Consider the following 27,774-nt stretch of genomic DNA (forward strand, 5'->3'; position numbering starts at 1 on the left):
CTGCTATAGCAGTTAAAGTAAACTGCCTGAGGGATGAGAAAAAAGTTCACTAATATTCCTACAGTCTTTTGAGTGAGTAACAAAGATTTTTGTTCTACTTCAAATTGAAAAACAGAAATCATCTTAGAGACAATTTTCTTCTTACTAATGATGCCTCAGTGGCTACATTCCAAGTACCAAAGAATTACCCATAGCTCTTTCATTTGCAATGATTAATAGGAAGGCTATATATCAAAATACCATGCTGTTGGGCTACAACGCCAGCAGAGGGAGCAGGAGTTTACAGATATATTCATAATCAGCTCAGCTGGGAAAAGTCAGTTACACCAACTTTGGGGTAAAAAGTCTAATTTCAAATTTTCATTACAGTTACTGAAAAGAAATCCAAGTTCAAAGCACAAAGCTATTAAATAGAAGAGAAGGACAGTGGAAAATATCCGTTAAATACTCAATGTAAAGCTAAGTTCATTTTGTTTTAAATGAAGTATCCACACACAAACTCCTAAGCAGCTTGCATTTAATAATCAATATGCAGTAACTCCTCAGGAATGGTTATGCACTTCTGAGATTTTCTGCATGGAATTCTCTTCAGTCTAAATTGAAGAAAGCCCTAAAAACAGAATAATTCTGGTAAGAGAAAAAAAGAGGGGGGGGGTGGGGAAGAGGAGGGCAGATTTTTCTATTCTTCATCACAGCAGCTAATCTCTCTTGCCCTGGCCATTAAGTACACAAAGAACAGGTTAGAAAAATAACTCCAAATAGAGAAGTTAAAAGAATAAGCTCTGAGAAAAAACATCTAAGGATTATCTTAGCCAGGAGAATTACTCAAAAAAGATAAGGTCTTTTAAAGACTACAAACTTGAAACCAAGAAAGCAGATGAGTTACGTAAAAAATACGTCAAGAAAAAAATCATTTGTCAATGTAAGTACTTAAACAAGTAGAAAGTACTTCAAAAAAAAAAAGCCAGACACCTGGATTCAAACCTGGAGTTTCAATTCCAAAAGTTTGGAGACAACTGTACTGCTACAACTCACATCCCAGAGCCCAGGATTCAGCAGCGTAATAAGGTGCAGTGGAAACTTTCTCCCTGAAGCAAACTGAAGCTGGAGTCCTGTAACAGCCACACAAGGTCAGGCGAGCCACCGCCTTCCTCTTCAGAAAACCTTCAGTACTCTAACAGAGAATTCAAATCGCACCCAACCTGTAACCAAACACTAGCCTGAAGAACCACCACCAAACCACCACCCTCGTAAAATTCTGATCCTTCTGAGGAAGAAAAAACACAAACCAAAATCCAATGCAGGTCTGACATGCAAATAGCACTGACACAAACTAAAGCCATACATAACACCACAAAAAAAGATGCAGTGCAGTTTGAGTACTAAAGTTGCAGAATACCCTTGTCCCTTGAGGAACAAATGAATAATTGCATTCTTCTGCAAAACAGTGGTAAAGTTAAATTAACCACTCTTCACTAACTACAGAAGGAAACATTCAACTGCTGTGTTTATTCCTTTTTCTGGAGAGACTCAAGTTTATGATTTCCAGTTTCATAAATTTAAAATAGACTCAAACTGACATGCTTACTCTAAGAGCAACTAGTAACATCTCAGTGTTACTATCTCCCTCAAGCAACTATTCATTTCTACAAAAATTGTAGAAAAATTGTAGAAAATTCTTGTCAAATTCTACAAGAATCCCCCAGTTTTATTATTTCTTTCATTTTTATTTTTTCAAAGGAGACTCAGAAAGTTAAAAACTTTGATTTTTTCCTATAACCCTACCTTCAGACAGAGCCAGTTCCAAAAGCAGCCACTGTTAGACAGTCTTTTAGGAAGCTCTGCTGCTATGTATTACCCAGTGCTATCAGATGCATTGCAGCTGGCAAGCATGATTTTAAAAGGCAATGCAGCACACAGAATTCACCATTTCCTCCCACAGAAATGGCTTCTAAAGATGTGAAATAAGGTAATGTATCAAAGTCCACTGGACACATTGCTAGAAGAACAAAATCCATAGCTGTTAAAATGGAAGCAAGTGTATCTCAAGTAATCCAGAAGTTCTACAGAAAAAAACAAGATTGCAGTTTAAAAGAAAATTTTACTTATTCTACTGTAAATGATGCAGTCCCTCCAAAGGAAGTCAGAATTTCCACGAGCACGCTTCCTTGCGGCAAGACTGCCTGGCTGCAGTGTTCATAAACGAGCGCAGACAGCCACACATTAGCTTAAGTACCTCCACAGAGGCACAGCATAAAGTAGATCTGATTCAAAACACCCCTGAACAAGTTTCTATACAACCATACCCATGATAGCACCTGCTGGCTCTCTGCAGGACTCCTCACACAGACAGCACAGGGATATGGCCACCACATCTGGGGGGCAAAGCAGGCTCCTAACTTGCCTGCCCTGAAAAAGCAATTGCTGTGTGGACATGCTCCAAGTAACTGCAAGGAACAAATGCAGTTCCTGTTTTATCGGCTTGAGACAAACACATTAGAAGTCAAATGACAACATTCAACATAAACAAGACCCCTTAACACACCTGCAACAAATTTTGTTGATAACTAAAACTTAAGAGTAATCTCAGAGTAAGCCAATGGTTTTGTCACACTGGTGAGGACATATGGCATACTCATGTGAAAGATCCACGTTCTCCACAGAATGCCCTTGCACAGAGAAGTCAAACGAACTGGAGAGATGCAAAGGAGCTGCAGCATTTGCAGTCTGAGCTGCTTAAGTAGACATCTCTACAACAGAGCACGTTGCCCACCAGTCTGACTCTGAAGCACTGACTACTTCACACAATTAGGAATACCAGTTTAGGGACATTTATTATAAAAATGATAACAAAAATCAAAATACAAAACGTCCTTCTAAGTTCCCTTAGTATCTTGCTGTGTGTACATCTGCAAACAAGAAATGGAAGCTCAGCTTATAGCAGAACTCCTCCCAGCTGAAATGACAACACCTAGGGTGAGCTCCTGGAGCATAACAAGCTCCCAAGACACTAAACAAAGGGAGATGAAGCCTTCCAACTTTGTCACATGATGTCTGTAAGTTTAAAAACATTTGGATGCATTTCTTGAGAACTGGCTCAGAACTACATATAGTAGCTCTCTGCCTTGCTAACTCTAAAAACAAAGAAGACTTAGCTTGCAAATTATGTCCATATGTTCCATCAATTGCCCATCCACACTGTCAACCTGACACGTTTTTAAAAAAAAGATTACATACAGATGTACTTATCCCCTCCAAAAATATATTTTGCAAAATCTTTATTCTCTCTCCAAGATGTAACAATCAAAAAGAAGAGAGATACTGTATAAAGATTTGGTTTTCTTGGAAGAATGCAGAAGGGGCTGCTTACTTAGAGACATCCAGAGTTTAATGACATACAGTCAAATGTTCTTTTCTATCCCGTACTCTAATTCTCCTGATACCCAAAATATTCAAAACGTTAGCACCACACTACTTCACACTTACTTCTTCAGGATTTCCAACCAGGGAATTGCTTGCAGTTTCCCTGAAATGTTTAGTACTTACGCCCTGTCCAGAACAATTATTGAAATGAACAGAGCTGTAGTTCAATCTAGTAAATTATAGGGGTTTTTTTCTTTATAGGAACATACAATTACTTAAGGAATTAAAGAACAAAGATAACCAGAGAATTCTTACACCAACTCATCTTCACAGCTTAACAGCTCTCTCTAGAGTACTTAGGAAAATTTCACGTTGAATAGCTGTGTATTACATTTTATTCCTTCAGATTCTAAAATAGTAATATTAATGCATAATATTTTAATTTAGTAACCTTGCAAAACAGACAGTGATGTGTGCATGTATCATCTTAATTGCCAAAAGAAAGGAAGCCTATACAACCAGGAATATATCACTAGCAAATTAATTACACAGTAAAAGTGAGCAGCATGAGCTGGTTCTCCTCTACTACAAGAACTTTAATCACAAATCAGCACCAAAGACAGGCTGCACCAAGGCATACATTTCCCAAGTCACCCCAAATCCAGAAATCACTGATTTTCAATTGAGCTGTTAACAACTGACTGCTCTATCTCCTCCCCCATTTTGACTTCCTACTGGATTCTTTGACTGTATTGGGTTTTATTTGTTTTTTTTTGTTTGTTTTTAACTCCAATTCATCATCTTCTTTCAAACATAATCTCTCATGACACTGCTTCTTCCATCTCTCTTGAGTTATTTGCATTTTGGATGCAAATATGACCTCAAGCCCTCAAAGAACAGCTGTACAGAACATGCACAAATTCTGAAATGGCCGCTTCCACTTAAAGAAAAATCTTGGCCTGTCAAACTTATTACAGCTAAAGTGCTGTTTTACTATTCCCGATCAGATCATACTAGCTATTTTTCTGCTTTAATCACTGTACTGGAGACAGTTTACCTTTTTCTCTTCATTATGCAAATGTACTCTAAATAAAATATGAAGATATTAAATCATCTATCCAAAGACTCCACACAAGTTGTAAATTCATGCCATTGGCTTTCGTGTGATATTGTATACACAGTAACATATTAGTATTTCAAAAACACCAACTTATCAATTTCCTACAGTGATATTTCTTGAGGAAATTACTTGAGGCAGGATCTACATACAGAGCTTCTTTGGAAACCAAAGAAAAACCTCCAGAAGTAACACGCAGATCAGTAAGTCTGTCTTACTGCTTGTGCCTCACCTCTAAAACAGGCAGTGTATGCATGGTATAACAGATGCTTCCTGAGGCAGATAGCCTCCCACGGCAGATGACTAAAATCTCCATCAGTAATACGTCCTCCTTTTTAGTTACCCTTCAACAGCCTACAAATTTAAACCAATGTAAACAATTGCAACCTTTTGTACATAAATAGTAAGAAATTAGTAGCAGGAGTCAGAATTGATAAATTCATCTTCACCTCCCCTAACAATAAGTACAGACTTTTTTTCTCCATCATTCCTTTTTCCCCCACTCTCTACTGCACCATCCTCCGGTTTTCATGCCAATATCCTACTTCAGAGAAACCAATAACTAGACAGTAAAGCATAATCTATTATCCAAACAATCTTTCTTTTTTCTTTTAGTTTTTCTATCTTTAAAAATCTTAGGTTATACTAAGTCTAACATACCTAACAGATAAAGACTAAAGGGGGAAAAAATCTAACCAGTCCACACTAACTAGATCCCCTCTCTCCTTCTTAGTCACCGAAATGCACAAGACATTTACTGGGGTCATCTAATAAATCCCATGGAAAAAAATTAGATGAAGTTTACTTCAAGTTCCCCACATGAAGGACACCCAAATTAACTACAAGCTTTTTTCAGCTTCCAGAAGGCCTCCAGTTACAGTCAGTTTCTGAGGAAATACAAAGTTTCTTAGAAAGCTCTCTTACTTCCTAGAGAAACTCATTCTTTACAGAATGGTTTTATGTGAGACTGCTATTTTACAGAAAAAAAATACAGCAAAAAAAGGGACGTGAGAAACTATAGAAAAAGATGCCTGGAGTTACTGTCAGGGGTTCTTAACTGAATTAGTAAATTAAAATAGCTAAAATACTGTAACATCTTTACCTCTTGTTACCTTTCCTCTCTCAAAATAACTTATTTACAAGAACTTCCTTCCTTTGTGTAAATATATCCTTGTAATCCATAACACTGTTTTAGTACAGCAAAAATTTAATGTGCTTTGTTGTATTTTTCCTGCCAAATTAAAAACATGGTGAATATCAATATGATGCTCCTCCAGCAGTCTTGTAAACAAAACTCATGCAACACAAAACAGCAGGAAATCCACTAACTTGCTGTTAATCCCTGTATTTAAGGGAGACTTATTTCCAGTAAAGTGGTTTATTAATTATCTGTTCTCATCTTTAATCAAAACAAGCAGCATTATCCACTCTTAGTTACTGAAAACATCTGCTTCTGAAGCAGTGTCTATTAGGACACATTCTGTATATAATCAGATCTACTTCAATAAGGTAACCAGGCAAGTATATTGTTAAACTATCAAATTTTTGAAGATTGAGATCTGGTTACAAGCACAACAGGAACATACAGATTACTAGTTTAATTTACAATTAAAATGCAATTCTTAATAGCAAACCTGAAATAAATATCTTGGAAGGAAGTACATCTGTGCAAATACTCACTGATTTGCAGGAAACTAAATGCAGAAAAAAGCTAACGTACATTTTATTATTAAACACTTCAATGTTTTAAAAAAGGAAGTAGCTGAAATGTAGCCCTTTCTCTGCTATCTTAATTTATGCACAATGAGTATTTTGAATATGCAGTTTGAGTAATCTTGCATGCCAGTTATAATGGCATCTCTTCAAGAACTACTCAAATTTCAGTCACTTCAACAGGTTTATGAGTACCTTCAATTCACCTTGACATTCCTCTGGAGGAGCGTAAGTTTGGAAATAAAGATGAAGAAGTCCACCGAAAACAAAGGCAAGCTTTTTGAATACTAACAGAAAGCCAATGGAAAGTTTCCAATGTGTAAGTATTTCAATATTTTCTTTTAACTTCCATGTATAACAAAATGGCAGTGCAAGTCTAGAGAATCATACAATCCTGAAAAGCTGTTCAGAAATCTTACAGCCACCAATGTTTCAGTTTACACGCTGGATTGTGCCTATCCTGAACATTCATGATAAGCAGTTTAGCTCTAATGTTACAGAATGCTTTCAGTGCTTAACTTCTGCCCTGTGACATACTTGAAAGTACAGGGTGAAATTTTTTCCTCAAATGTTAAGTATGTTATTTCACTTTGGATCATTTTCTCCACTGTACAGCATTCCTTCAGAAAACTCCCATCAAGCATCACTGCCGTTCTTACATGGTCACACAGAAGAGAACTTCTACATAATTCACAACTTATTCAGGGAGAACAATCTGCCCTAAGGAGTTATAAAAAAAAGATGAGAAATCAGTCTTTTCCCACTCACCTTAAAACCACATGGTAATACCTCCTCATTTTTAGGGGACATCTTCATTCCCCTACCTTTCTCCTACCAGAGAAGCAAGAACAATGAAACTACACTGATTTATCTCCATTCCTCCCCAGTAAATTTGAGATCCAGATGGTCAATTTAAATAAGTACAAGAGCAAGACCTCTGCCAGGGTCAGCAGAAGTCTGCCTGCCAAACTCATTCAAGCACAACCGTAAGCAACCACAACATGCTTAAGGCAGGTCTGAATAACCAATCTTCCTTAGCTGATAGGACATAATCTATCATTAGCCTACTGCAGAAGGTGCTTACTACTTGCCCATAAAATGTAAACAAAATAAAGGATTGCTCTAGAATGTTTATAATAGGTATCATTTTGCAGCAAGATGTGTCTGGAAGAGAGCTGAGGTATACAGGAAAGGCCAGCAATCCCCTAAGAGAGAAAATCTTAGGGAACTAAAGTATCAGTTGGCAGTTCAGATCTGCTTAGTTACCCTAACTGCAAGCCAAACTAAGGCCTGCTTCTTAACATTAATCAAAAAACAACAGCTTTCCATATAAGCCTTAAAAATTTTTCTTTTAGGCTAGAATAATGGACAAATATATTCCATTTTCGACAACTTCAGAAACCAGACTTACCTTCCACTGAGTTTTAAAAAAGGAACAACTACTGAAGTTCTGGAACATAAGAGCAGCTATGTAAAACAGGGAGAAAAGGATAGACCTTGCAGGTATGCACAGGTGAGGGCTTTTTATCCTCTTACCTCATCACTTTCATCTACTTCAATTCCACCATCTTTGTCATCATCCATTTGCTTATGGATCATGCGAAGAGCTTCCAGGCTGAACCGGTCCTCCTCAGTAAAGCATGGTGGGCTGAGAGAACTGCAGGGATCTAAAAGGGGAAAAAAGAAATCAGAACAGAAAATATTAGTTACTGTCTCTCTAGAATATGATGATTCCAAGCAAGACACAGGATGTAAATTTTTTTATGTACATATGCACTTGACTGCACATTGCCTCCAAGTTATAGATAGATGGTAAATTTTTTACAAAAAAATGAAAAACACCCTCTTTTTAACCAGTAAGGAAGCTCACAGAAGAGGCTGAGATAGTTACACTCCTGCAATCCCATCCCCCACCCTGTAACTATCTCTGCTTCTTTTATCTGTCAGCCACTCTGCATGATATATCATTGCAGCACCAGAGAAAACCACTGTCTCGTTTCCAACCTCCTTTCTGAAAGCCTCGCAAAAGCAAAGCAGAGGAGGATGAGAACAAGAAAAAGTTGTCATGTCCTGCAATCACAGCTTCATAAGCAAATAACAAAGGAATGATAGCCACACTGCAGTAATACTGTAGGCAGTATACACAGGCAAAATACACATGGTTTGCAAGTGAAGAAAGCACACCAAAAAGAAAGTACAACTGACAAAAATATTTGTACCTCACAACCCTATTCACGCTGATCAAAAACAGCAGCGTCATCACAGAGCAGGGTTCAAGGTCAAAAACAGCATCTTTTTGTCATGTTTATTACAGAAGGCTCATGAGTTGTATACATCCGAAGGGTTTGCTTAACCTGTGTCAAATTAGTATCTCTGTTCTTCACCTTCCACAAGACATAGCAAATGCTGCTCAATTCTACAATGCATAACAATCAACCCATCATTAAAGACTTGCCTTTCACAGACCTTCTCATTAGCTAGTAGCTAACTTTAACTACTTCTGATACATCTAAAACTAAACGATAGGAGGTTGAGAAGGATAAGAAATATTTTTTTTGGTTAAAATAATGACTTCCCACTACATAGTCATTATAAAAGGGCAGTATTCCTAAGAAGTACAGCTAGGTACACTCTGCTTAACCCACACCAGTGAAAACAGTTGGAGGAGGTATTTGCTTCTTCTACAGTCTACCAAAAGACTAAGCTTTCATGCTGCAACAAAAATGTTAAAGGCTCATTTATATGAAACATAAATGAAAAATATACAAAATAATAGGATCTAGAGTTTACACAGAAAAAAGCACCAATTAAATTGGCATTATTCTGCTTTTGCGTCTGCTATTAGTTAGTATTTTTTAATTTATAAAAGATACCCAGAAGACTCTACTTGAACAAAGCTGCTAAGCTAAAGTACAAAGCTGGCAAACAAATCACAGCTGGGATCTCAGACACATTAACAGGACTAATCCTGCTACAGACAGACATGACTCCAAAGCATTCTTACTTTATATACCAGTTCCATTACAAATAAATTGACAGCTCCATCCATGCCCACATATTAAAAAAACACAACACACTGGCACTATCACAAAACAGAAGGAAATCTCAGAGATACATGAAATAGTTGTAAAATAAAGACAAAAAACTAAATATTAAACCAGACTCACAGTTTTCAGTTTGGAATGCAACTTGAAAGAAGTGATGCTTCAAGTTGTTGTTTTTTTTTTAACATCAAAAGACAGTTTGAACTTGTTTAGCTTGTACTTAGTCCTAATTCTTACATAGTAGAAAACTTCAGATAAGTAGTTCACAGTTTGCAAGCACTCACTCAAATGCTTTTCCATTTTTTCAGCCAAAAGGCCAGCTTTTCAGATCGCAAGTTTTCTCAGACTACACTTACTCAACAATGAGGTAGATCGGTTTCCTAAACAGAGTACTTAGAAACACATCCAAGAATAGAACAGTTCAGTTGGAAGAGGCAATCAAAAATTGAGTCCAACTACCTGCTCACTTCAGTGCTGACCAGAAGTTAAAGCATATTTGCAAAGGCATTATCCAAAGGCCTCTTGAATACTGACGGCCATGTGGCATCAGCCACCCCTCCAGGAAGCTAGTCCCAGTGTTTAACCAACCAGTGTTCTTTACCGTGTTTACTCTCACAGTAAAGAAGTTTCCCTTATGTCCAGCCTGAACCTCTCCAAACCTTTTTTGTGTATTTAAACATGAAGGCACTTGAATAAGCTATAGCTTTTAGAGAAGTAAACAGGCTACTACTTATGCTTCAAATGTCCCATGCCCTGGTCCCAGGAACACTCGATCCCTCTCAAAGACAGCATTCCAGTTGCTGCTTTTTGGTCTGAGAAAGATACAGCAGGAACACATCAAATGCAACAAAAAAATAATCCACCCTAAACAGAATCCAAACTTACCTCCAAGTTTATTTTGACACAATCAAGTTAAAAGCAACATTACCAGACTAACAACTGTCAACTGTCTCTCCAGAGAACAATCTCAAAAACACAAAAATAAATTTATAAACCCACAATTACTCATAGGAATACCTAAAGAACCCTAACCAAATCCGAAAGAGGTTCTGAAATACAGCATCTTGCCTCATTGGCAAAGCAGAAGCAATTCAAATAAATATTAGATGAAACATTATCAGAAACTTCACCCATTCAGCCAACTAGGATGAAAGACGTGAGGAAAAGCCTGAGGAAAAGTCTCAAGATACAGCAAGCAACATAAATAAAAAGCCCAGCAGCAACAAGTGACATGACTATTTGGTAATTCATTTCTCACTTTGAATCCACTCTACACAAAGGTGTTCTGAAATTCAAAACCTTCTACTGTACTTTAAGGAAAACCCTAATTTTTTAGGTCTGCATGACTATGTATGTCCTAGGCTGATACACTGTAACAAATACCTAGAGTTCAAAATCATTATCACAGGAAAGAGTACAAAGATAGTATCAAGCATTCATTCAGGGAGCGTACCTGGTAACTTAAGTTTGATCCCTCCTTTAAGGAACAAACAGCACTGAGGAATCAGTAAAACAAACAGAAGTAAGTGATGTTGTTCAAGTGAGGGGGACAAGAAGCATACAAGCACACCCTATTGTGAGGACATTCCTTCAACATAGGTTAGAAGTGTAGAAATTTCAGATGTCATGGTCAGGAGGGAATTTGTCACTGAAATATTAAATGTGTAATTCATGGCTCAACGAACTTGGTGGAGACTTCAGAATTAAACCTTTCTCCTGCCTTGAGCAAGTCAGAGGCTCTGACAGAGCAGGAAGAAGCAGTTCTCAGCAGGCCACTGTAACTAACTACTCTTATAGGAGGCAGTCTGATAAGGAACTGAGTTCCAAGAGATCCAATCCAGTCCACAGGAAGCTGTCTGTTCTTACAAATAAGGGGAAAATTAACACTCAGTTCCTCCTCTCCCTTTTAAAAGGAGATAAAATAAGACAAGGCTATGAGAAACTTCTAGCTGAAGTTCTGAGCTGTAGCATCACAGCTTTTCCATCCCATTTCGTGAAGGTAACAGGACTTAAGCTTACAGAGTGACACTGTCAACACAAGCTGGTAAGGAAAATTAATTACACCCATATCTTCAAGTGTTCGTGTCAGCAAAGCCCATGAAATTTATTTTAGGAATACACATGGCTCCAAAGCAAAAGGGTGTAAGATCACCACACAGTCTTTCACCTACCGTGCATTTACTTTTCCTTAAACTGCTGGCAGCATAAGAGGCTGCAGAATGAAGATCAACACACCAACAAGCAGGCAACCCTGCAGTTATTACCCCCATTCGGCACATGGACTCTGGAGCATCAGAGCTGTAATTGTTCCTAGAATTGTGCCACAGGGACTCTTGTCAGGTGCTTGCAGTTTTGATCTAGTCTCAAAAGCACCCTAAAGGCTTCTTGGTGGGTCAAAGCACCTTTTTAAAAGTAAAGGGACACACAAAATCTTCATGATTTTCAAGAGTACCTGAAATCAGATGCATGCCTTGAAGTTTCCCAATTAGTTTGCTCGAAGGAAAATTCGAGTTGCTGCTGGGAATTAGTTGGACAGGTTGGTTACGACACATCATGTTTGTTCGGCACTCACCGGGAAGGAAAAACACTTTTTTTTTTCCCCTTACGCTAACATAGAACAGTCCCACAGAAGCCTACAATGTTTCCATGACTGCCTTTTTCTGATATATTTAGGAATACACCCTGTTCTGCTAGCTTTATCATTCCCCATTACTAAGAGGCCATCTGGGATAAAGGAAAGCCTCACAAAAAAAGGCAAGCATTATACCATAATGTCAGCTTCTTAAGTACATACTCCAAGCTCAAAATAACTGTATTTCAAGAATCTGTGATGACAGAAGTGGGATTTCTCTGCATTTTTCAGAGTCAAAGCAGGTGGCAACAACATTCCCTGCCACCTCTCCACCAAACGCATCTTCATCTCAATATGATTTCTATTTCCTTACAGCTTACATTTCTTTTTGTGATATAGTTTTACACTGTACTTTAATACACTCCATTTTCTTCATCAATTCAGAAAAAAACATAAGAACAAGGATTTTTAAACACGAGTACAAATCGGACCAATACACAAGAGATTGAAGTGACTTGAAAACAAGTGTTTTCACAAATATCACCATGTTTTAAACAGCTACTTACAATAAAAGCAACAAACATTCAGCTTTTATCTTAAATCCTTACATAAGGTGTCATTAAAATCTTCAAAGGTTTGAAGAGAGTTCCTCAGATTGAGCTTCATTTAATCTTTCAATTAACAACTCCCAAAGCAAATCACTCCTACTCTTAATAATTAAACTCCTCCATATGACAAGCAGGCTGAGCAGAATAACAGTTAACTTGACAATGTTATTTGTGACATTTATTTAAATGATGAGAGAAAAAAAATGAAGTTCATTGCAGCATATCTTTCCACTAAAAACATTAAAGCAACAGACAATTTTGACAAAAATGTATTCTGCACTCTTATCTTCTAATCAAAACATTCATGTTACTTAAATGAGCCTTCTGAAAAGCAAGATGCAATAATACTAGTGAAAGCAGGAAAAGGGGAAGGGGTACAGTGGGAAAGGAGAAAAGACAGGAACATCCTGCTGTCTTTGAAGAACTTTAAAGGTTTGCAAAGCTTCACACTAGGCTTTTCTGCCACTACATAATAGAAATACAGATAATTTCTTCAACTGTGTCCATTAACTTATACAATATGCAACACAGATGAGACTCAAAAAAATGAAACTCGTCTGCAAACCCTGGTACCTGAAATATTGTTTCTGAATATACATATAAAGCTTAGCGATTAATAACATGAAGGAAGGGGTGGGAGATGACATGATTTGCAGTTCTGCTCTGAAAGAGCTGCCGTTATTCTTTAAAATCCACTAAATATCCTTAATTTAACAAGAAAGGACACCTTAAGCAACCTTACGGTAAATCAATATCCCGTCAATTTGTATACAGGTGATCCTTATATCAGTTTCAAATCTGTTTTTGTCACTACCAAGAAGCGTCCATTACTGTGTTGTTTCATTATCTTTGTATACATAAGTTGATTATGATTACACATGTAGAAATTTGATTAAGACAGACCTGGGTTTTTTTCCCCATAAATCACCAACTTCCCCACTTTCATGACACCAACAAAAAAGTAATTGTGAACTTGATTTTTCTTTTTTAAATTTAATAGCACAATGAAAACTAGTGAACTAATAGCTCATTACTTAAAGTAGAAATTCTAGCACTAGCAAAACCAAAGTCTTAAGGCGAGTTTCAACTGTCACTTCTCAAATCCTTACCAGACCAAAAGCTGTGAAACAAACAGCAGGGCAGACATGGTTAACTTGTGATCGCCTACTAAGATATGAAAAGCATCTTGCACAACTTAAGAACTTTCTGGTAATAACTGTTTATTCAAAGGGAAAGATGTTAAAGGAATTCAAGAGAATTAAACTTCACGTGAAATCTAGTTTTGCTTTAATTTAACAGATATAGAAGCAAATCTTACAACTACCCAAATCAACAATGCTTGTCTAAAAGGGAAGCCAGACAGAGTTCTGAATACATCAATCGTGTTATGAACTGCTCTAACAAAACAAAGTATCAGCATAAACATTTCCTTTAGACTGTAAGTTAATTAGCAAACTACAGTCCTTCTCTGTGACTAGACAAAAGTCAAGACGGATTTGTGACTCCTCCGTCTCCCTTGCACACCTTCCCCTGCACAAGGGGAGAAGAAGCTGGACTATATGTGTATGAAATGTTCAAAGACAGGTGACTTGAGAGAGGAACTCCTGCTAGTCCCAACAAAGCAGTGCAACACGGGAAGATTGGCTGGCTTAAGAGACATCTCCATGACAATTCTCCCTTTTTTCTCCTTCCAACCTTATTTATACCAATATTCCCTACACATACATGAACAGTGAAAAAAATGACAGACGTCTGATATCACCTCTTGGCAATAGAGAGGTATATCTCACTTTACTAAACTTTATTATCATACAAGAATATAAATTTGTTTAAAGTTCAGATATGCACTATTTCACACACCTTTTAAAATGTATGATATACTCATTACTGTAATTACTAACTTCTGAAATTAGAATACCTTCAAGAAAAAACAAATTCACATAGGTTCAAAAAGGACCTACATTCATAACCAGACCTGCAAGAGAAACAAGCCTTAACTAAAACAAAACAAGACAGTTGCTGTGTTTGCCTTGTATTACTTACTTTTAGAAGCTATGGCTATTTTAGAAGCCATGGTTATTAAAGAACCGGGACTATGAATTCAGTATTTAGTATATTACGATATTTGGTATCATTTGTCAACAGAACACCAATTAAGCTGATTAAACGAACTACAGGTGCATATTCATATAAATTAAATGACTGTTAGTGCATAGCGTATCTAAGTACATAATGAGTAGCTAAGCTTTCTACATATTTTAGGTCTAACTAGTTATTTTCTCCTGCTGTAACAACTTCTTCCTTTTCTAAGGGTGGGAAGTTAGAAATAGATGTGCTTTATACCTGATCCTTTACTTGAATCCACACAAAAAATCTGTCAGCTCTAAACAACAACAACAAAAAGGACAGCATAGCGTTTAAGCCACTTTCTAGATTTGGTCACGAAATCAGATTTAAGGATGACCTGCAACTGCCTAACAATACACCCACATGATTTCTGCAAACTTCTTAGTAACTAAATTCTATACTAAACCTCATTATCTTGCTTAGATTTGCATACTTATTAACATCTCTGCTATGAATTAATCTCACAGCCTGATCTTTAGCCTTCTGGTGAAAGCTTACAGTCAGTACTCAGTGTACCAATTTGCATTAAGATACAGCTCATGGTTAAGCAGAACAGTGTGCCACTACATTTCTCTGTAGAGGACAACGATCTGCAGAGTAGAACAATCTTGTGGCTGCAGCATCGCTGATAACTGAACAAGTTCCAACTTTGTGTTGAAAGTGTAGTTCAAACCTTAGAATGAAAACGAGGGAGCAAAAGCACCTGAAAAGGACTCCCATCCTACTAAACTTTTTTTTTTTCAATATTATGTGCAAGTGTTAGAGACACGGTTTTCAAATTTAGAAAATACCTTCTAAGACCCAAACCATTTCACATTTAGGCCATGAGAATTAAGCATGCTAAAATTATAAATTAGAGGGTTGTTTTAAGTCATCATTTTCATTTAAAATTATACATAAACTTACATACAAGCAAAACTAGAATAATTACATTTCCATTTGTTTTCACATGTGATTCATAATCATATCCTATATCCATGAATCAGGCACATAAGCATGACATTGCTGACATTACTGAATTACTTCAAGTCTTCTACACCATCCGATCTAGTACATGTATTATTAACTGTTCTAACCAAGGAATCAAATTTAATCCTCTGTGAGCAGCATCTGTAGCATCATCAAATCCCTCACAGTTCCTGTAACAACATGCTGTCAGAATGTATTTATACTTTAAAAGAGCATATTAGAATTGTACAACTGAAACCTAAACTACAAAAATGTAATATTATAATAAAATAAGTCCCTAACATTATGGAACTTTTCTTTTTTTCATTTCGAGCAATCCATTAGGATTCTAGCCTTTGAGCATTAAATTTATTAGCCTATGCCATGTTTATGCCTTTAGAAATAAAAAGGTGCTGACTGTAGATTCATTTCCTTTAATTGATAAGGTCATAATTAAACATTTCCCTTCAGCACTAATTTTGAGCATGTACAAATATCAGTTTCTGTAATAGTTTCATTAACCTAGGTGAAGACCTGGTCGTGCAGACTGCTAGTTAGTAAAGGACTATTTAATTCCAGCAGCTTACACAAACTGCTCTGCAGTTAGCACTCACATCCAACTCCAGATTGTACAACCACATTACACAACTGGCAATTTTGCTCCTGCTAATATACTGCCTAATATTTTTCTTATTAGAAATTTCACGAAGTGATAAACTGAGCTGACAAACCTACTGCTGTTATCCCAGTTCACCTTGGTGGTTTATTTGATGCCAGTAAGATCCAAACAGGATCATCAGTTAAGGTTTTAGAATGTGAAGAAAATGAGATACTCACATACGTGTAAATAATAAAACATCATTACATTGCTGCTCAAACTTAACACAGGCAGTTATGAGAGTGTCAGAATAAACCACAGATGTACATATCTTACATACATTTTGGCTGACGGGGTTTTGATAAATGTATTTTTGGGTCTGTGGAAGTAGTACTGAAGGGCATAGTCGGCCAACACTTATCCCTTAGATGTTAAACTGAGCATTAAAAAAGAAGCCAGTTCAAATACAGTGAGCAGATGCCAAACATCGCTCATGAAGAAAAACAAACAAGAAACTTCTATCACCCAACTAAGAGCTCCAAAACTCAGAATAAGATACATACTCTGGTCAAAGTGATTGTTAAAAGGTGCATGCTAGCAAAAACAGTTCTTCCCTTCAAAAATTAGAAGCAGTAGGCTTATACCTCCAGAAAAATATTGAAAAGCCATATACAAAAGCGAAGTGTAAAGCTCCTGAATTCTCTAGGTTTGCCTGAACAACACACATTGCTAAGCGCTACTTCTCCATCAGTTGTTCCCCAACAGCACAAACACATCCAGGAAAGAGCAAAGAGCTAAGGCAATAATTCCACATATGCTCTAAAGCAGAATAAGCCAAAGCATAATGCTAAAAGGACTACAAACTATTCCTATCCCCTGCCTTCCTGCCCCATACTGCTCTCTTCCTTGTACCAACAAAAGCACATTGTGCAACCATGCTGCAGGAAGGCTTGGGGAACTAATTCAGCATGAAAGACTTGCATCTGCAAAGGAGAAATGAAGGCAGAAGCAGGCAGAATTGTACTGCTTCTAAGCCTCTCATGCAGCGGAACTCAGCCAGGAACACAGCAGGTGAGTAATAAACAGAAAAACAGAACAAATGTAATGGAATAACAACATCTACACAGCTGAGAGAAACTCCAGTTCCATATCTTAAACCCTCACCCTCATTACCAGGATGCACAGGACAAGGCTGTGCCCTTGAACACTTGTCGCAGATAACAACCATCAAGTTGAGAAGACATCACACCTGCAACAAGCTGATGGGTGGCTGCAAATAACACAACACAGAACTCTATATTACATATTCCTTAATTCAAGCTCAATTGTTTTGACCACTTTCCAAAACATAAGAACCAGAACATACAGTAAGATTCTAAAACGTAAGATCTAAACACACACAACAGGATTTGTCCCAAAGCCAGCAAACTGACACCTGTCTACACAGCACCAGGGACTGTAGGCCTTCATTTTGTTTGAAATTGTTGATTTCATTACAAAAGAATTTCCTGAAGAGAAGAAACAGCGAGACAGGTATTTACAGAGAACTAAAGGGAAAGCAGAAGCAAGTATGAAGATCTTGTACACTGCGACAATTGAGATTACAACCACCTGCAAAAGAATACTTGTATTAAAAAAAATCTAGTTAAACATCTTTTTTTCTTCCTCTCTCCCCAGTGCAAGCTAGGAACAAGATCAAATGAAGGACAGTAAGCTTTTTCCAGATAATGACAACTCTTCAAGAATACTTTATGATAATTATACATAGAGCTAACTAAAATTTTAAGAGTCTTACAAGAGACTTTAAAGACTAACAGTGATACGCATCTGTCAGATTTCACAAGACTGAAGCTTGACAAATGACGTACTAGATTTTATTTAAACTCTGCCAGACACGCACTGTAAATGGAGCTAGATGTCATGCACTGAATTACCAACACTTCTGCTATTTACTCGCTGCAATAGGCACAAGGAGAAAAAGGGGACCAGTGCCAAATTCCAATGTAAGTGTTTACACTACATCACTCTTTTTAAACATCAAATATCAACTACTACAGGCAATGCATCATTTCTAATTATCAAAATGAAAATAACTTCCAAAAGGTAAGAAAGGCCACCATCCCTTAACGAAACAATTAAAAGCCAGACAGAAACATGAAAGAAATCCTACTTCAGTATGTTCAGTAAAGACTCCATTTCCAAAATCCCTAGAAGTGAATTTCAGCGACACAAGACCTTCTATTGCCCACAGAAAAAGTATCACAGACAATATATAAAAAACTTTTACTAACTTGTTTTAAAAAGCATTGGGAGTGTCTTTTGTCAGATATTCCACTGCTGTTTTATAGCCTCCACAGACAATAAGACACATTTGAAGTTCATTCATATCTCAAAAAGAATCATGTTCTTTAATATTTTGTGGTTTCTCTCATGTTTAATCAAACATAAGGAATTGTACTTTATTTTCAAGGTCTGTTGACATGCCTCGACTGCAACACCTGACTAAGCTGACAACTGGAAACCAACTATTCCACCTCAGTCACATGTATCAACGAGTACAAATGTTTTAATCTTTTGTGCATTAGCACCATGATTCACACATTTGTAAATCTTCAACTTAAATGTGCTTTTTGTTGGTAACTAATTCAAAATAATTTTTATACCAAGTCATCTGCTGGAAGCAGAGGAGGACAATGTTTGCATTTCTGAAGAACCCTGAACACAACTGATATCTAGATTATATAAGAAAAAGTTAGGAATATCATGTCTTGCTCTCTATAACATAGATCTAGATTCTCATTTAATCCATTAAAATACAAAAGAAAGTTTTCCCTTTTCATCAAGTCTCAATTCTTTAGTAATACTTCAAACAGTACATAACAACACACTGAAGAGTTTCCAGTTAACCTGAAAGCAGACAGACATTTTAAATTGTTTACGGAGGTTCTATTCACTCACGTAAGGTTTTACTACCAGTGCCAAATCAAAGCTAATTAACATTATCAAGAAATTAATCAGAAGTTTTTATACTGGGAGGAGACACTCAAAAAAAAAAAAAGCCATTCAGATTCACACAAATTCAGAAATTCTCCACCAAGCAGATGAACCCAAAGTCTTAGAAGTGCTCCAGACAGATCAAAGAATGGCGATATTTACATATGTAACAAAGAAGGGGCTACTGCATGAAAAGTGAATCCAAGTTTGAAAAGAAAGGCTGCCATTTGTTGCTCTGAAGTGCAACATCCCAAATGTAAACTTAGTATGCTCACCATAGTCTAAGCAGACAGCTATCTTACAGAACTTCCTCACTTCCAATATCTACATTACAAAGCCTATACTAAACTACAGGAGTGACCTATTGCCTTGTTAGCTCAGCAATTATCATTCTGCACCTGGGAAGGAATAAACATATGCATCAGTACAGGTTAGGGGCTGATCAGCTGGAAAGAAGCTCTGCATGAAAGGACTTGCGTGTCCTGGTGCATAACAGGGTGGCCATGAGCAAGCTGTGTGCCATTGTGGCCAAAAAGGCCAATGTTATCCTGGGGTGTGTTAAAAAGAGCATAGCCAGCAGGTCAGTGGGGGTTATCCTCCTCTGTTCTGCCCTGGTGAGGCCACATCTGGAGTACTGTGTCCAGTTCCACACTCCTCAATTCAAGAAAGACAGGGAACTACCACAGAAAGTCTGGTAAAGGGCCACAAAGATGATTAAGGGGACTGGAGCATCTCCCTTACAAGGGAAAGCTGGAGACTTGCTGCTGAGAGATGTTCAGCCTGGAAAAGAGATTACTGAGAGGGGATATTATCAATGCTTATAAATATTGAATAGGCAGCAGTCAAGTGGATGGCACCAGGCTCTTTTCAACGATGCCCAGCAACAGAAAGGGCAACGGGCACAAACTGGAACACAGGAAGTTCCATACAAATACGAGAAAGAACTTCTTTACTGCAAGGGTGACACAGCACTGGAAAAGGCTGCCCTGAGAGGCTGATTCTCACTTCAGAAGAAGTCTTCACAAAACCCTCCTATATGCTTTCCCATGTAATCTACTATATGGAACCTGCTTTAGCAGGGGGTTGGACTAGGTGATCTCCAAAGGTCCTTTCCAACCCCTACAATTCTGTGACATTCTAACATATCCAAGTAACTCCTGTTTTTGTTTTGATTTGTTTTTAAGTAAAATATTGTATTGTTTGACTGTGTGTATACACACAAACACAGAGTTGGAGCATGCAGCTGTTTTCAAGATTTTTTCAGAGGCTTATTTTGCATCCAGTACTAACACACATTCTTAAAACTTCTGCTTTCCAAATCTTGTGTTTAACATGCTTCCTCAATTTTATAAGGCTTAAGAAAACAAAATGTTTCAATCTTAAATAAATTCAAGGAGATCACTTATTTTCAGAAAGCTGGGCTTGTTCAGTAGCCATGTGAAGAGGAGGCTATGGTGATTAACAGTAGCCTGCAATCACTTGACAGCAGATGGTAAATCCTATTCTGCAGTGGTAGACAAGAAGCAACATAATTTATGTGCCAAGAGAGTCAAGTTAGACATCAAGTAAGTCTTTTTTGCCAGGAAGGCATTGCAACACTATGGCAAGCTAGCCAGAAGATATAGAATCTCCACCCTTGAAGGTCTTCAGGAGTTGGCCAGAGAGCTATGGACAAGCAGCTCTCGTTCTGGTGACGTTCTTGCTTATAACACAAGACTGAATTCTAGGGGTACCTTTCAACTAGCATCTGTCATCTCCTTGTATTTGAAGACATTTTGTGTAAACAACCTTGCAAAGGCAACGCTAAAATTGTACTTAAACATGACCACATCCAGTCCCAAATAAGTGGGGACCTGTATTTTTAAGTGAGATGTCCACTGCAGAAATCTACAACTCTGTGCCATGACTAAAAGAGAAGCAAGCTTCTGGCACTGTCCATTGTCTAAAGCTCCAAATGGATTCAGTGATATTATGGTATATGACATAAGCAGCCTCACCCTTCCTTTCACCAACAGATCTGAGATTCTCTAAGGATGAAAAGACACCAAGGCTCTGTTAACATTCACACAACAGTTTGTAGGCTAAAAGTCTCAAGAAGGGTTAATTTCTGTTGCAGAAGTATAAGGGAAGAAAAGAAAAAACAGTTGTTTCGAAACTCTTTCACTGTTTCTATGAGCAGAGAAGGTAATTTATGAACAAGTGTTACATAAGTTACTGCACTACTACTGCAATCTTGATCAAAAATAAGATTCAAGATGCTGGTAGCTAACTCACAATCAACAGAAGGGGGAAGGGAAAGGAATTACAGAGGAGTGCAACAAAAGCACCTCATGTAAAGAAACATTAGATATACTCAAAAATAAGAATTTGTAACCATTAGACTTGATCCACACTTTCAAACTTGGAAGCTGTAAAAATGGTTGCAAATTTAATGCACTAAAACAGAGAAGCAACCAAAATCAGAACAACTGAAGTGAAATTAAGGAGATCTGCAGTAATAATGCAAACAATACCCAGAAAAGCTATCCAAATTTATTCCCTTGAAGTTTTGCACTTGAACAAAAAAGAAGTTCCACCTCAACAAGAAAAAGAGTCATAGAAGAGCTCAACTGTAATTACCTGCAGCAGCACCCTACAGAGGAAGCCAACTCAGGGTTTATAAGAATTAATTCCAGTCTTTTCTGAACAGCATCAGCTGTTCCATGTAACTGTACAAGCTGTCAGCTTGAGCATTATTTACTGAAAGGTGGGCTTTAATGCACTTAAAACCTTTTCTCTAACATTTGCCAGGAATAGCTTGCTCAGTAAGGAGAAAAAAGATATAACATTTAGTATTCAATCAAACAGCAAAGCAATATGTAGAAATCCATGCAAGCATTATTTAAGTTTACTATTTTATTAATGTAAATAATTGGAATTTTCATTGTTTTTTTTTTTAATCTACAGGCTTTGAGAATACAGAAATCAGTAGGGAATATAAATTAGAGTAAAGTTTAATCTCTGCATTTCATAAAAGATTCTTTGTTCATTTTTTTAAAACAGTAATTATCTCAAAACAAGTTTTAATCAACAAATCTAAACACTGGAGTTCTTTAAATTCCCTTGTTTCATGTGAGATCACATGGGCTACTGGTTTATTTATCCCTTACAAAAGATTTTCTGTTTTAGTAAGACCTGATTAATAGAATTTTTTTAGCCAGGCAATTAAATTATTACACCACAATTTTTCAAGGTAAAGACATGACTGCAGGACTACTAGACTAAGTCAAAAATTAAGCACCTACTATTTCAAATACAGAAAGTCAAAAAATTACAGCAATGATAATTATTTTATAATTTGAATGTTCAGACCAGTGTTCAATCTTTCAGTGATGACAGAATTCTCCAAATATCTGAAGAGAAGATCAAAAATAATTAGAGTTCAAAGTTTCTTTTACCAACACGTAAGTGTGCCTTTCCATATGAGAAGTCAAAAGAACAGAAGTTAAAAAGTCAGACCAGTAAGGTGGCAAATGGAATACACAGCTCTAGAACAGGCATACTCGCCATACTTGTACTCCACTGTCCCCACACGTTTTCACTAGAAACATGTATCCCATTTAGTCTAAAAACAAGTAATGTCTGCCCACTCTAACATGGAACACTATATACACGTGAAACACTCCTTACATGAACACAAGCATATTATTTTCTTACCTGCAAAGCTCTCTAATTGCAGGTAATTTGAAATGACTCCCTAAAAGGAGACAGCTAGAAGGTGGGGTCTGTCATTAAAAAAATCTTTTACATGCTTAAACACCCACTTGCATTGTTCAAATTAGATGAGCATTCGTTAGAATTGAATACTGTTATGTATGCGCAAAATCTTGTACACTTATCCCCCATCTCTGGAGGTGTTCAAGGCCAGGCAGGCTGGGGCCCTGGGCAGTCTGATCAAGTGGGTGGCAACCCTGCCCATGGCAAGGGGATTAGAACTAGATAGCTTTCAAGGTCCCTTCCAAAGCAAGCCATTCTGTGATTCTATGGGGACAAATAACTGTGTACGAAATTGCTAAATAAAAGATATACTAAGTAACAAAAACCCTGCAACTAGGTAGAACAAATGAAGACAAGCATGATTTTAGCTAGTTTTTCATAGAGACATCTTGATATGAGCATCCTCTGAAGACCTGTTTTCTAACATATTTTTTTAATCCAATCCCACAGGTATTGCTACATATCACACTAATACATGCCAGCTTCATATATCAGAGACTGAGCACATGCCCACTGACCTACTTAAGAAAGCCACCTGCAGCAGCACAAACAAACCAGTAACAGAGGAAGAATTCGAGAGTTTTCAATCTTGTCTAAATTATGTCTGACGACAATTTGGAAATGGCAAGCAAGGGCAAAATTTTCACATTAAATTTATTCTTCAGAGCACTTCTAGAGAGCAGAATTCATTCAGCTACCCCCAGCATCTCAATCCCAGCTTGCCAGTGCCACCCCAGCTCTGCTTGCACTGCAGTGCCAGCAGCATTATCCACCCACACCAATACGCAGCTGTGAGGAGCCACACCTCGGAGAGGTTTCAAACAGGAACAAGGAAATCAAGCCAAGCGTTCAGCCATGTCTTGCTGCCACCTGTGCAGCTGCAAACTGCCTTAAAACCATCACTTCCATCAGCTTCTTCCTTTCTCGATTAAAGCTCAGCTGCCAAACCACCCCCAGATCCCCTGCATTACCGTGAGGCAGGGGAGAGCAAACTGCAGCACAACCACAGCCTCAGCGACGTCATCAACTAATTGGGAAGACAATAGAAAACCAACGTTTGAAACGAGTCTTGAGATCGTTTGTAAGGGTACAAATATTTAACTCAGCTTGCACACGCCTCGGGCAGGACTTGCAAAGCAAACAATCACTTTTAGCACATCACTGAGCAGTCTATGGCTACAGCCACTAGTCTGTGGTTTGGCATGCTCAGTTCACAGCCAGGAAAGCAGCACGATTTGAACAAGTTACAAAAATATCTAGTGCTCCAAACGCTAAACTTGTTATCAAGCACAAAAAGGAGTTTACAAGATTTCGCACACACTGCCAGATAGCTGCAGCTACCAACACATACTATAATGTATAAGGAGCCAGGAGAAACATAATGCTCATTCCTACCATAAACAAGTTTAATACTTAAATATGAGTAGAAAACTGATAGCTTGTTACTTTCTACTTTCAGTGCAGTCCCTTCCTAAAATAAATTGGGTTGCTGCATTTCCTGGTTGTGTCACTCCTCCCCTCCAACCTTCAACACACACAGATATCCCCTCCGCATTTTGCTCATGTTTTTGTTTTTCCTTTCCAGGTCTCCTCCATGCTCCCCATATTTCATGTCCAATGCCACAAGGCTTTCAAACATGTTTCTAATCAATCTCTATCTGTGAAAGGGGTATTATTAAGATTCACTGTCAGCTAGTTTGGATATGCTAATACCAAGTTAATCTTCCTACTACATCTTTAAAAAAAAGCCACAGACATTTTGTATGTCACATATAGTGATAACATATCAGTTCTATTACTTGATTATGAAGGACCTGCTACTTTCATCCCCTCCTACTAAAACTTCAATTCCGCACCAATATATATAATTTTTTTTTTTAAAGTAGTGACAGCAACACCTTTATCCTTCCCATTGCCTGTCACTGTTGCAGCAGCTCATTCTGGTGTTTTTCTCATTTTATCAACAATGGCAAATATGCATAACTAGGTACCAGTGATCAGTTTGTTTTGTTTTCACTGAACCAGCCAAAGTAATTTTTGCACAAGCATGCACATACTTTTCCAAACAGAGTTAAAAAGTGAAATTTCAAAAATCTATTAGTTCAAATAGGGTATTGCAGAGGAATCGTTCAGTGAGAACTACCAAGCTTCACATCTTCTCTAAGCTTCAGTCAAAATTCTTATGGTCATAAATCCACAACTGTTCACTTCTCCCTTGCCACTTCAGGGCTTAAGCTTCAAAGAACTGATTTCCAGGCAGACCGGATTAACTAAAAAAAGACAAATCTCAGTGTACAGAGATGATTGCCACTCACTGCGAAGGAAGATCACTTAAGTCAGTGTAAGCATGCCAGGAACATCTTTATTCCATGTGCAGAGAACAGAAGTGCAGAAAAGTCTGAGTAACACCTTCAGATGTCTCACTGTAATGTGGAAGTAGTTCAGCTGTTTTAGAAGTGCTGCACCTGAACCAAAAAGCCCTGCCTTCCAAGCTTGCCAGAGCAGGCTGCTAGGACTGGCTGGTGCTATGCAGATTCCCACAAAGATTCACACCAGCTCAGATCTAAGCAAAGTATTGCCTCAAACAGTAAAACTTGGTCCATTGCACACCTATTTTTCACTCGAGAGCACTGGCTGTGTTCCTCCATTCCAAATTAAGTCCTCTGGGTAAAGATGCCAGAAGCAGTTTTGTTAGAAGGCAAATACCAGAAGAACTCACCTCTTACATTTATCACACTAGAACTTTTTCTCCATTGAACTAATTCATACTGAGAAAAAAAGGAAAAAAGAAGGCCTCCAAGTGTCTCAGTATCCTTATTTGTTCTTTACAAAAACAGAATTCAGCTTTCACATGAAAGTGTCTTTATATTCTTTTTTTTTTTGAAATGGAGACTTTCTTCTCCATTAGGAAACGGAATAGAATGCAAAGCTAAAAGAAATAATGTTGTCCTAAATACACAGAATTTGAAAGCCTAACTCACTAGAAGTTAACCCACTTTATCAAGTATTTTTGTAAAAATATACACAATATGTCAATTGACACAGTGTGTAACTAAAAAGGGTGTTTCTTAAAAGGAGTCACTCCAAAAAAATAATCAATTAGCTATTAGAACAATTTACCAGTAGAACTCAAGAAAGCTTTCCCTTATTTCTATTTGGACCCACAGTTGTGCTTGGCTACACAGAGTCAAATTGCCTCCTGATAGTATGCTTTCCATCTGTCTGCTTTCTTAACATCAATTGTTTACCAAATAAGGAATAGCTACCCTTCTTCCTCCTATTATTTTCCTTTTAATCAGCCTACCAGAGTGCTTGGATTTTTTTTCTTCTCTTATCAATAGAATAAATACTGTATAAATATGTTCTAGGAAACAACAGCTACATTCAGAACTGTCTGGAAAACACTGGCTTTCCTTTTGAAGTTGAAATCAACAGCCAATAAATGATACCAAAACGTTTTACTAAGTTTTTGTACTCAGTAGAAGAGATGGTGTAACTTGTTCAACCAAAGAAATGACAACTGTTCATAGATAGGCTATAAATACAGCAGACAAATCTTCTCTACTCAAATGATTTCTCAGTTTATACCCAAAACAAAGCTTAAGGCTTTCCTCTTCCTCAAAGCTGGCGAGCTGCAAGTTCAATTGCAGAACTAATTCCAAGCATAACTATTCTATTCTTTCCTACTGAATTTTGCTGTTGATCATGTATGCCAACATGAAAGCTCATCTACAACAATTTCTAGAGCAATCTAAGCCAGAGCTGCAGAAATGGAGATGCAGAAGGGAAGGTGCAGAAGTATAAAACCAACCATTGCTGATCTGCACTCTAAGTCACCTGAGGTAATTATACACATTGGAATTAGCTTTAGTAAAAAATTTCTTACCACAAAGTTTGCTAATTAGTATTAACTCAATTAAGTTATTTGCTAAATAAGCAGCTGTTTAATTACAAAATGGAGCAATGCAGAGGTAATTATACCTCCTTTACTCAAGTACTCTGCATGGTTCTATTCATCTCGAAAGAGCATTCCAAATAAAAGAAATTTTCATGTGCAAAGAGCATACAAGCAGGGTGAGAGAAAAACACAGAGGAAAAATAAATCAGACATTGATTTTATTTTTTCTGATATTATTTTGAAAAGCTACTAATAAAAAAATAAAAACTGCCTTTACGTGGTGCAATGCTCATTTATGACACGGAATAATACTGAAGATCATCATGTCCAAAACATGCAACTCTTTCTGAAGGGAGACACACATCACAGTACTATGCTTATTTTAGGTTAGAAAAAAATCAAGGAGCTTGGTACAAGTCTTCACACTTCAGCACATAAAGCAACCTATAAATACTTTTTGTTTGGAAGAGTCTTCCTGAATCACTATGCTGCAATCACGTGCTAAGACAACATCCTCTTCAAGCCACAGGCAGACAGTTAATTCAAGGCTTTAGATAAGCTGCTTCAGTTATTTTGTAAGATAATGATTATGTATATTATTAGACGAGGTTTTAACCTTTTAATCCACTTCTGGATCAACAAGGGATGGCAGAGGGGTAAGAAGGAAGCACACAATAATACAACTAAAAATAATATTCATGAAAGAATATTTAGTTTCTCTATCCATGTTCAGCCATCATCCATCCATTGATGAACATTCAGAAGGAGATGCTAGCAATCTTTCATTATTCTAATTTTCTTCTGATTTTCCTATTACTTCCCCTGTTTCTACCATGTGGTTGGTCGGTAGTGATGGCTGGGTGGCATATTAAATGCTAAGGCCAAGCACGCACACAGACAGAATGAAGGAATTAATTTTGAGTCACATTCTGCTGAAAGCTGACTACATTACTTTTGTTATGGAACATTTCATTCGAGTTACTTACTAGAATCACTACATGCAAGTTATGGTACCAGCAGTGGATATTATCATGAT

General features: G+C 37.4%; 1 protein-coding gene across 2 annotated transcripts in view; it reads right to left on the reverse strand.

The window, feature by feature from the left end:
- The window catches only part of STIM2 (stromal interaction molecule 2), a 66,965-nt gene that overhangs the window by 25,367 nt on the left and 13,824 nt on the right, over positions 1-27,774 (reverse strand). For both annotated transcript variants that reach the window (XM_021393996.1, XM_021393997.1), the window contains exon 2: positions 7,730-7,860. In XM_021393996.1, the coding sequence (XP_021249671.1) occupies positions 7,730-7,860 (131 nt within the window). The remainder of the gene's footprint in view (positions 1-7,729; positions 7,861-27,774) is intronic.

The sequence above is a fragment of the Numida meleagris genome, chromosome 4 (assembly GCF_002078875.1).
Source record: "Numida meleagris isolate 19003 breed g44 Domestic line chromosome 4, NumMel1.0, whole genome shotgun sequence".
Classification (NCBI taxonomy): domain Eukaryota; kingdom Metazoa; phylum Chordata; class Aves; order Galliformes; family Numididae; genus Numida; species Numida meleagris.